We start from the raw sequence: 11166 nt of genomic DNA on the forward strand, positions 1-11166 counted from the left end.
CATTACATCTCTGACAGAGGCCCCGAAGACCCTTGAAAGCAAATATTTCTGGCTGGTACTTGGAGGGTTAAGGCAATGACCAGATAGCAGCCTTTTGGCACCAAGCTCCTCCTCAGCAGAAGGAAGGATATAGCTGTATGAACAGCCTGCTTAACAATGGCTCACATGTCCCCGGGGAACCGCCTGCAAATAGATTTCATCTTGCTTTCTCTTGTACTTTTCAAAGCTTCCTGTTTTCTCACGGTCCTTTTGGACAGTTTACAGTCATTCTCCCTCTCCTTCTTTCTTTGAGGAAAGGAACACCCTTCTTATGAAGAAAAAAAAAGAAGAAGAAGAAGAATGCAAGGGAAAGAGAGCACAGCAGTAGCCTTTATACTTCACCGCATGCAATGGTTTTCTTTACCTTTTTCTCACAGCAAAAGAAAACATGAGCTTTCCTATGTGTCTAATCACAACTAAGCACATACTATCAGAAGTGAGGGAGTAGCAAATAGTTGTCCCTCCTGTTTCCTCACCCCGCTGCAGCCTGGATCTCTCTTTGATTTTCTGCTGAAGAGTGAACTTGTCTGTAGCATTTAAAGGCCTGAGCCCATGTTGCCTTGTTATTTCTGTTTAAGAGAAGAAAACAACTGAAGAGTTATGAAGGTATTTCAACAGCTGGTGCAACAGTACTAATTTGGATTTGTAGAGAAAGGTTCCATGAATTTACTGTTGCTTTCAATGCTGAAGTAATCAATGTTTCAGACCTCCAATAAAGGATGCAATAGATTTTTCTGCAGCCCAGACAAATATCTGTAACAGATGTTTTGATCACCACTTTTTTCCCCATCTAAAAATGTGGTTTTTAAACAGGGGTCAAAGTCAAAGAAAATGTGAGAGAGAAGTACTTTGAGAAGAAACAAAACTGGTGACAAATCTAGAAGGATGATACTGCACATGCAGGCTTAGGAGGAAAAAATCTAGGGTGGAACTAATGTAGACTATTCTAGCAAACTATACTGAAGTCCATTTCACCAGCCAGTGCAACTAAGTCTGTTCAGCAGACTTGCAGCTGAGTTGTTCTCTTCAAGACTTTAACTATATTTTGTCTAAACATTTTGTTGGACATTAAGTTGTTAGACAGCCTAACAGAAAGTCCACAAGTAAACCATGTTGTTCCTGATATCCCAAGTTCTCTTGCATAAACTTTTTATCTCCCTCAGTGCTATAGTGCACTGGGTTCTGCTGGAACTCCTCCCATGCAACTGTCTCAGGATCATCTTTCACACTCAGCTCACAAGCCTGTCATGTCAGACTGAATGAAAATCTTGTACAGTCTTCTAATTTGATCTGCAGACTCAAGCTCTTCATTGAGCAGTAGCTATGTACTCCAGCTAGGTTTGAATTGCAGTCTTCCAGCATACAAGTGAGAAACCTACTTCCTTTTATATCTGGATCATAGATATTCATCTCAAAGATGTCTTGTGCCTTTTTGAAATGACCAGTAAAACAGAGATTATGCCACAGAGACTCATAATTCCGAAAAACAGTTTTCCTATCTGCATTTCTTTAATTTTCCTGCCACACCTCTGCACTCTAGTACCATTTCCTCATGTCCCCAGAGGAGATTTCAGGACAAGAACACATTACATCTCTCAAAGATGTGCCTGACTCTGAAAATGGAAAGCCCATCAACTTTATTCAGACACAGAAATTTTATGCCATAAAGAAATAACCTTTACCAAGTCCCTGTCTTTTCAGTAAGAAGAAAGAGAAACAAATATTGCCTTGACAGAAAGCAACTAAATGCTCCTTCTAAATAAATGTTAATACTCAAGACCTTATAAAGATAAGTGTTTGCATGCAGTACTGAAGCCACTCATCTACTCAACATAATTTTCCTTGGTTATCAGTTTAGACAGAGAAGACCTGGATAGAGGAAAGCAAGTTCTGGTGATAACGTATGTCAGCCACAGTACAAGCAGATAACCGGAAGCCTTCAGCAAAGAGGTGTTAGAGAGATATTATTGTTAACATTCTTGTAGCAAGAGTAATATTGACATGTAGGTCCACATTCTGCACCCACAAAATCTGATCCACCACCTGTCAAGATACAATCAGCTGCTGTTACTCCTTGCAAATTTTCTGTGCTCATTAGTAATATCAGTAGATGAACCTGATTCCTCCCAGCACTTTTTGAGGTATTTTGTGGTTCCATAATTTCTCTGAATGTAAATAATCCTGCATATTAACTTTCTTTGAACATGAAGAAGAGAGTATTCTTTCCTCGATGAATGAATGACCCTTGGAAACAGCTATCTTACTTTTTAAAATGAATTACTCACTTTCAGTGGCTATTCTTTTTTTCCACCAACTGTCTTCTCTAACACTTTGCTGATAAATTTATTTGCTAGAGTTTTCATTTTAGTAAAATCACAGACAGAAAAACACAAATGGTACATATGCAGCTCAAGCAAATAATTTTTTGAAAAGAAAGTGAATGTTTTCTGACTCTTTTTGCAGCTCTGACTCAGCTCTAGTTTTTCTTTTAAAGCAGTAGACCTGCTGATTTTTGTATTAATGAACTGATTCAATTTTCCCTCAAGAGAGGTCTTAAAACACAAAGCAAACAGTACTGTTTTTCCAAGGATCCTTTCACTATTTACATTTCATCCAGCTATTCCAGGTGATGACATTCTGAATTTACATCTACAAGTTCTGTATCAGTTCTTCTGTAATACAAAAAAAGTAAAATTTGAATTCAGATTATACAAAAAAATCTGGTGGAGTCTTAGTAATTTCTATTTATAAATTGTCTGCCAGATGGTTACCCTGCTAGATGAAGGTTTCAGTTACTCAGTAATGGTGACTCTGGTTCATATAGTAATAAGAATAATTTTAAAAAGTTAAAATCCAATGATAAAACAAGTCAGGAAAAAAATAGTAGAAAACAAGCACAGAAGTTTGCAGAGGATGGAAATAGCCACTTGAATGTGAATAAAATTATAAATCCTGGTAAGGAAAGACCAGAAGACAAGTAAGACTGGATGCCTGTAATAGTGATGTCAGACTCTCATATCTTAAGAATACATAAGAGTCCAGACTACAAAAGGACCCATCTAAATAAACAACAATGGATAAAACCCACCGGTATTGTTCCATCAAAGGAAAAACTGCACGATCAATGGCTTGAGCTGGCAGGAACATGCTTCAGGGAAAGCTGAGTCATTCTTGCAGCCTCATGACTGTTTAAATTGCAGCTTACTCACCAGAGACACCAAAACACAGGAGTAGATAAACAAATGATGAAAGAATCAGGGAAAAAAAGGGTGAGCAAGAAACACAGAAAAACAAGGAATTGCTTTTTCTAGCTTTAAGCAAAATGTGCAGCCATTTAATTTCCATTTAAAAATAAGTAATACTCTTTTACTCTGACAGTTTCACAGAAACTCCTAATTGGTTTTATTTTATAATTCCATGCCTGCCTGACATTGTAGTTGGTTAAAGGCTAGATGTATAAACTACAAATGGAATGGTTCACCAGGGCAGAAACTTCTGCTTTGAATCTCATTCAAGTTAAGAGCCTTCCAGATTACTCCCTTAAGTCTTTCCCCTCCTTACAACAACATTGACTGCTTTTGGAGAATCCTGGACTATGTGTGCTGGCCACCAATATTAAAAAATGTCAGCAGTTAAGAGTGCCTTAGATACTCAACCATATGTTCTTGCCTGTAGGATTTTTGATGGAACTTCGAAAAACATATTGCAGCCAAAAGCTCCCAGAGTTTAAGTTGAGAAGTGTAGGTCCTCTTTCCTTTAAAAGTGTTGTCCTTGAAAATACTGCTTCAAACTAATAATTTTCATTTTTAACATTTTTACAGCTGTGTGGAAAGGAGTTTAACAGAATGCACAATTTAATGGGACACATGCATTTGCACTCAGATAGTAAGCCGTTTAAGTGCCTCTACTGTCCCAGCAAATTCACCTTGAAGGGGAACCTAACCAGGCACATGAAAGTCAAACATGGGGTCATGGAAAGAGGATTTCACTCTCAAGGTAATAATTTTCACTTTTCACAGGTATTTGCTGTTGGGTGAAATCCTCACCTTTGTATTGTCACTGTCTTTAATGAAGCTGGCCTATGGCCACATTATCTGATTTTTTAAAATATATACGGATGATGTTCAGAGCATTTTTGAGTCCACAGATGCCTCTTGGATAATCTGTATTTCCAGCAAGAGGGAAGACCCTCACAAATACTAAGACAAACCAGATCCAGTATTAGATGCACATTCATATACACTGCTCAAAATCATCATTTGTTTATAATGATTTCTTCAAGCTGAAACATTGTCTAGTGCATAGACCTTTTCAGTTGATTGTTTCTCAGTGGATGAAAGGGGAAAAATTATGGACAGTCATAGATTGCTGAGACTGTTGTCTTTTAATTTGAAAAGTATTAACTTTGAACCACGGTGTCCATAGAACAAATACATTATTATGTTTTTAGTCTCTTCCACTCCTATGAAACATTAGATACAAAACCTTGGATTATGGACTGTGATGTTTTAGATCCAAGTTTTGTTATAGAAAAAGAATAGGAATGAGGAAGTGAGTAGGTTGAGGCAAAACTCAGTTTACAAGAGGCCAGACCATTTCACTTTTCTTCCCAACTGCATCATTCAGAGTCTGGCTGTATAAAACAATGTTTTGTGTGTCCTAACCTGGCTGTGAAGTGTGTGCAATAGCACTTCTTGAAGGATCTTGAAGGAGATGCCACAAGATGCACTTCTTGCAGCATCTTGAAGGAGATGCCATAAGATGTAAACAGTGAAGTACTTGGAGATGGCTGGATGGAAGGCAAAGATAAAAAATTAAATACAAAGACATCTCAGATTTTGTTTTATAGCCATGTATCAAGTAGTAAAATTTCCTATATATAATTTTTTCCTTTTCTCATCCCCTCAAACCACTGCAAGGTTTTGGAAGAGGAAGGATTGCTCTGTCCCAGACAAATGTCTTGAGAAGCTTGGAACAGGAAGAGCCATTTGATCTTTCCCAGAAAAGCCAAGGGAAGGGAATCTCATTTCATTCTGATGGTGAGAGTGCCAAGGGAAGCTCATGCCAGGAAGAAGAGGAAGACAACTGCTATGAGGCAGAGCGATACAGCCCTGCCACGTACCATCATGATGACAACAAGCTGTACATGGCTCAAGATCTCTCTGGCAAACCTGAGTGCATGATGAAGGACTTCAGAGAGTCCTACTGCAATGAGAAGGAAGAGGTGTTAAGTGAGGGAGGACTGGGGAAGAGAATAGGAAATTCAGACAAAGAGGAGAGACATGGAGAGGGAGAGCTTGCAAACAACAAAGAACATCTCAGCTTTAGATCCTTTGAAAAGGCCAGACTTGGTCACTCTCTCTCTGATTACTTGTATTTCAAGCACAGGAACAAGAGTTTGAAAGAATTGCTGGAAAGAAAAATGGAAAAACAAACAATGCTTATAGGCATTTAAAAATGGACATTTTAAAACAGCTGGAAAATGGTAACCAGGTAGATTTTAACATGAATTGTAAGCTACTAAAGCCTGGAAGTCTGTAGTGGTATTTAGAAATAAATAAGCCAAATTATTAAAAATAATTTAGGGTAAAACACATACATTAAAAGAATAAAGCAGCTTGAGGTCACCAAGAAATGCAATAGATATTGAAAAATAACACTTTAATATTTATCCATTTAATGTATAACAGACAATGGGTTGGGTACAGAAGTTTACTTCCTATTATATGGGGATAGATACTTACATGCAATTTTCTACTTAGCAGAAAGCAACATACTTTAGCATCTGATTTATTATCTGACTAAATATGTATGAAAACTTCTAACCATATGCCTCAAAAATATCTGAAAATACAAAGTATTTCACATTATAAGCCAGAGTACTATTAAACATGACATGCATGAAAATGCTGTCAACATTCAGAACTAACACGGTCCAAGTACTTTGATTTACTGAAGTGACTCTTAGTGCAACTACTTACAATGAGAAATGTGAAACAAAATAATAAGAAAAACTAATGCCTTGGGAGGCAGTAAAGGACAGTTCTGTAAGGCTTTAAAAGGACTGGAATTTATTACAAAAGCTAGTTCTCTGGCACAAGGAATGTTCTTGCTTTGCTGTGTTTCAGCCCGAATGGGAGTATTCAGAAATTCTTGATGTGAAATAGCATACATTGTGTTGACATTGTGTTCTACTGTCTGCTTGGACCAATACATGTGCTGGGCAGCATCAGCATGCAGCATTCCCAATCTTGCCACAGTTACACATAACACAGTATGAGTCATTCAACTGAAAAAGTTATGCAGCTTTACCATTTATCTCTTCAGTTTATCATTACTAGTAAGGAAAATTTTGGAATACACAAAACTGGTCAATTTTTGTTTCCGAAGGTAAAAACCACCCTTAAAAAATAAGCAGGACCTCAGAGAGGAAAACCTTCCTCTTGTTAAAGTCAGAAAACTTCTCTTATTAAACACTTCTTGAGCAGTAAGTTGCAGGCCTTTCAGACAAATTTCACTCATGCTGTTTTTATGGTGTCAAACTCAGCTTTTCGTCCTCTGATTCCTATACAGTTATAAGTTTATAACCAACATAGGAAAAGCATATTCCATTAAACTTTTCCATTAATTGCATGAATACTTTGAACACCATATTAGTTCCTGCATCTTCAAGAAAGACGAAAAGCAGCCCTGCATCGTCCTATTGCTTACATGGAAATAAAAATTTAATTAATCATAGAATTTGTCCTATGTCCTTTGGACATCCCAGCTCAAAAGGTTAAAATCCACATATATGGTACATCTCTTCAAGATATTACTACCTTCTTCACTTACCAGCCAAGTTCTTGATTTGAAATGCATTGCAATCATGCTCTCTATATAGCAAGTTACAATTAAATATAATCATCTACTTTTATGACTTGCTAAGACGAGTCATGTAGCTGCAGCTCTCTGCCCCTGCAAGAAAACACACACCTCTCAAATTAATGATCCTCATGCCTACCAGTTAAGCAGCAACTGGGTTTGTGTAGTCCAAGGCTACAGGCAGTGTTTTCCTTTTTCAAGGCTCAAACATGGCATAACATATGCAGAAATTCATGCAGAAAAAGCTGTTGATAAAAGAAAGAGTAACATCCAGGTGACCCTTCTAAATTAATTCTATCTCAGACAGCACATATTTTTTAAAATAGAAATGTTATGCAAAATTGAACTGGAAGATAAGTCACTTTAGAATATAAAAAGTCTTTTGAAGTGTTTTTTGGAGGTACATGGTCATGTTTCTTCAGGGATTAACTCTTCAATCATAAACATTCCTCTTCCTTGCTTTAGCTGTAAGACAATGCCTATGGAAAAAGGAGCCATGTTTCTTTCAAGGAAGACATTGTGGTCTAGCAAAAAAGTTAGGAAATTTTTTGAGTAATGAGTGTAACTGTATCATTTCTCAGATTATAGGGGAAATGATTGGGTAGAAATTCAGCATGGTTCAGTAGATGGCCCCTCAGAAATGGGAGCAACTCCTTCAGTTAACTTCTTGGCACTAGCTTGTTTCTACCAGACAAAAGCTTCCATTTGAGCATGTATACAGCCAAGAGCTGGGAGTCACTAACTCTTAGAATTGTCTCCCTTTTGGTCATGTAGTTTCCAGCTGTGCATAGTTCAGTATCAATCTACTCCACATTTCCAGATATGTTAGTTCACGTGATAAGAAGAACAAGCAAGGAATTGAGAATGTCTTCACAATTTCTAGAAAGGTGATCATGCAGGTGGGTGGAATTTAGCAAGTCCTTCGGTCCTGTGGTGTGTAAAGCAGGAAAGTACACAGCCCTTCCATTGCAGTCTTGTCTGTTAATTTGAGAGTGCTATGGGACGGCTAGACAATCATTATCAAGAAAGAAACAAAGTATTACATACCAATTGCAGTCCAGACAAATGGAGCAAAGGAGACATTTTCAGCAGAGTTCAGCTCCCAGCCACTAATAAAATAGGATGTATTCTATCTGGGCTTCAACAAAGCCTTTGATATTATCTCCCATGGCATTCTCCTAGAAAAGGCAGCTCATGGCTTGGGTGGATGAACTCTTTGCTTGGGTTAAAATCAGGCCCAGAGAGTGGTGATTAATGGAGTTAACTGCAGTTGGCAAACAGTCACCAGTGGTGTTGCCCAGGGGTCAGTACTGGGCCCAGCCCTGTTTAATATCTTTATTAGCCATCTGGATGTGGGGATGGAGAGCCCCTTCGGTCTTGTTGCAGATGACACCAGGCTGGGTAGGAGTGCTGATCTGCTGGAGGGCAGGAAGGCTCCATGGAGGGATCTGGGCAGGCTGGATCATGGGCCAAGGCCAGTGGTGTGAGGTTCAGCAAAGCCCAGTACCAGGTCCTGCCCTGGGTCACAGCAACCCCAGGCAGTGCCACAGGCTGGGGCAGAGTGGCTGCAAAGGTGCCCGCAGGAAAAGGAGCTGGGGGTGCTGGTGACAGCAGCTGAACATGAGCCAGCAGTGCCCAGGTGGCCAAGAAGGGCAATGGCATCCTGGCCTGTACCAGCAACAGTGTGGCCAGCAGGAGCAGGGCAGGGATTGTCCCCCCTGTAATCAGCACTGGCCATACTTCAAATCTTATGTCTAATTTTGGGCCTTTCACTCCAAGAAAGACATTGAGGTGCTGGACCATGTCCAGAGAAGGGCAACAAGTCAGACATCCCTGGAGGTGTTCAAGAAGTGATTGGATGCATCACTTCCTCTAGTTGACCAAGTGGTGATTGCTCAAAGTTTGAACTTCATGATATCAAGATGTCTTACCTAAGTGCTTCTGTGATTATGTGATTCTGCAACTGAAAACACTATGTCTACTGGAAGCATGCAGTCCAGAGTTTCCTTACTGACCTTGTAAGAGAATGTGCCAGATGTGTCCTTAGGAAAGGAAATCACTGCAGACAGTTCTGGGTTGTCTAAATAATTAATCCAAACTCCTTCAACCACACTCACTGCAGTCAATTTACCCACTTCTGCAGGTGCAGTTCTCACAGGAGCAGAAGTACTGGACAACCACATACAGACAGCTGGAAAGAACTCCCAGAATGACAATACTATTTGCAAATAATTCATAATGTGAACCCTTTTTCATCGCATTTTACTAGAAAGCAAAATATTTCTTCACCGGGAGAAATATTTCTTCACCGGCAGAATCTCAAAGTCTGGGCAGACTTTGAGATTCTGCCCAGACACAAAGTCATCCTAAGCTAATTCTCAAATATGCAAGTCTAATTCATGTCAGAATAGTAAAAACGTAATTTAAAACTGTAAATTATCAGTAAGAGAAATTACAAACAAAATTATTACTGAGGTAAGAAGACAGTTCCAGGTGACCCAAGCAAAGTGGTTAGGAACTGACAGTCCTCCCTACTGTAGAACATAATGTAGATGGGTCTGAGACACTTGTTACAAAGAGGCCTCAAGGGACAAATTAAAAGTGAAATAACAGCCTTCATTGTGAAGCACCTTGCTTTTCAAACATAAGTTATTTTCACACTATTTACATTGGCACCGCTTTGGGAACAGACAGTAACAGCCTTTGCTTTTTAATAGCTTTGAAAATGCTTTATAGAAATTTGCTCTCATAATGAAGCTGTTTCCCATTTGTAATTTTCAAGGGATTAGCTTCCTTATTTTGCCTTGTGTAGAGGCTCAGAAGTCCAGTAGAGACATTGCCTGTGTCCTGGACATTGGGGGATATATTTTCTTCTTTTTCTCATTCCTAATGTGAGTTTATCTATTGTCTTCTAGCTATGTTGTGGGGGGAAAAAAGTCTTTATCTTACTACTATTCACTGTTATTTGGGTTTTCAGTTTATGGGGACACATGAAACTAAAGCCCAGTCTCCACCACCTCTGTATAACAGCACATTTATACAATTTCCCTGCATTGTTTATGCAGCCTTGTTTCATCCTTTTGAAGAGCATTACAGCAAATAGGAGTGGCTACAAACTTCCACAGCTGAGATGCTTCCAGAAGTCAGACTGAGGAAAAGATAAATTTGCCCTACCATAAAGAGTCTGGGCAAGTGAAGGCGTGTGGTTTGTTAAGTTAGGGGCTTTTCTGATGTTAAGGGTAGCAGGGAGAGTTCTGCAAGACACTTTGGAGCACAGAGTATGTGGAGGAAAACATGGGCTAGTAAAGTTTAAGGGTGAAGATAGACAACATATTTACAGGGAAAGCTAAGTCATACATGACTTTGGAGCAAAGTGTTTTCTGTCTGGCCACAAGGACTCTGTCATCTCCTTGTGAAACTGAGTTTTCCTGACTGCCAGACAGCCTTCAGTTTGTGACAGCAAAGACAGGTGCTCTGTGTTCAGAAGCTCAAAGGGTAAAATACTTTGTGATTAATATCATAATTAAAGTTTATCCTGTGCTGTTTCCTGTAAAACAAGTTACTGGAAAGACCAAGTGATGCTACTGCACCCACCTTTTCACAACTCTGTATTTGTCTACTACGTATTCTTTGATTTCTCTCTTCATATGGTGCTGCTGGACTCCGCTGTTTTGAGTGTACAGTTAAGAAGTAATATAAGTACCATATTTATTATTCCTAGAAGTTTTAATAATTATTAACAGTTTTGAAAATGTCATGTCTGCTTAGCTGAACAAGATGTAACAGAGCTAACATTTTGTACTCCTAACAGATTTTGCAAATAATGTGTTGCATATTTATTTCATGTAGAACATTGAGTTCCTGTTTAATGCCAAAGCTCATGAAGTGAACGAACTATATGTGAATCTTTAGTTTCTGGCTTTCTATCTCAATAGTAAAAGCATGTATGATGTATTGTATTAATTTAAGCAAATAAATATGTACTGGAGAAGCTGCTGTACTTTGTATTGAAATGGATATGGAATTCTTGGCATTCTAGGTATTTCATATGGCAAATGCAGGGGTTTGGGCTGACAAGGTCATTCGTTTCTGAGTGCCCCTGAAGAGTGGTTCTTGTAAAGGGAAGGCTAAATCAATGAGGGGGGACTAGTTAGAAGACAAGAACAGAAGAGCTGTCAGGTCCTTTAAGGCAGAGAGATAATTTTATTATTACAGACTACACAGAGGACATAAAAAATGCTCTGGAGTGATCATGGTATTTGT

At 38.8% G+C, this 11166-nt stretch overlaps 1 protein-coding gene across 5 annotated transcripts in view; it reads left to right on the forward strand.

Moving 5' to 3' along the window:
- Positions 1-10875, forward strand: part of ZNF366 (zinc finger protein 366) — a 35560-nt gene extending 24685 nt beyond the window's left edge. For all 5 annotated transcript variants that reach the window (XM_084225903.1, XM_084225906.1, XM_084225904.1 and 2 more), the window contains 2 exons: positions 3861-4035; positions 4959-10875. In XM_084225903.1, the coding sequence (XP_084082029.1) occupies positions 3861-4035; positions 4959-5494 (711 nt within the window). In that variant the 3' untranslated portion in view covers positions 5495-10875. The remainder of the gene's footprint in view (positions 1-3860; positions 4036-4958) is intronic.
- Positions 10876-11166: the final 291 nt, after the last annotated feature.

This window comes from Fringilla coelebs (genome assembly GCF_963513975.1).
Source record: "Fringilla coelebs genome assembly, chromosome: Z".
Classification (NCBI taxonomy): Eukaryota; Metazoa; Chordata; class Aves; order Passeriformes; family Fringillidae; genus Fringilla; species Fringilla coelebs.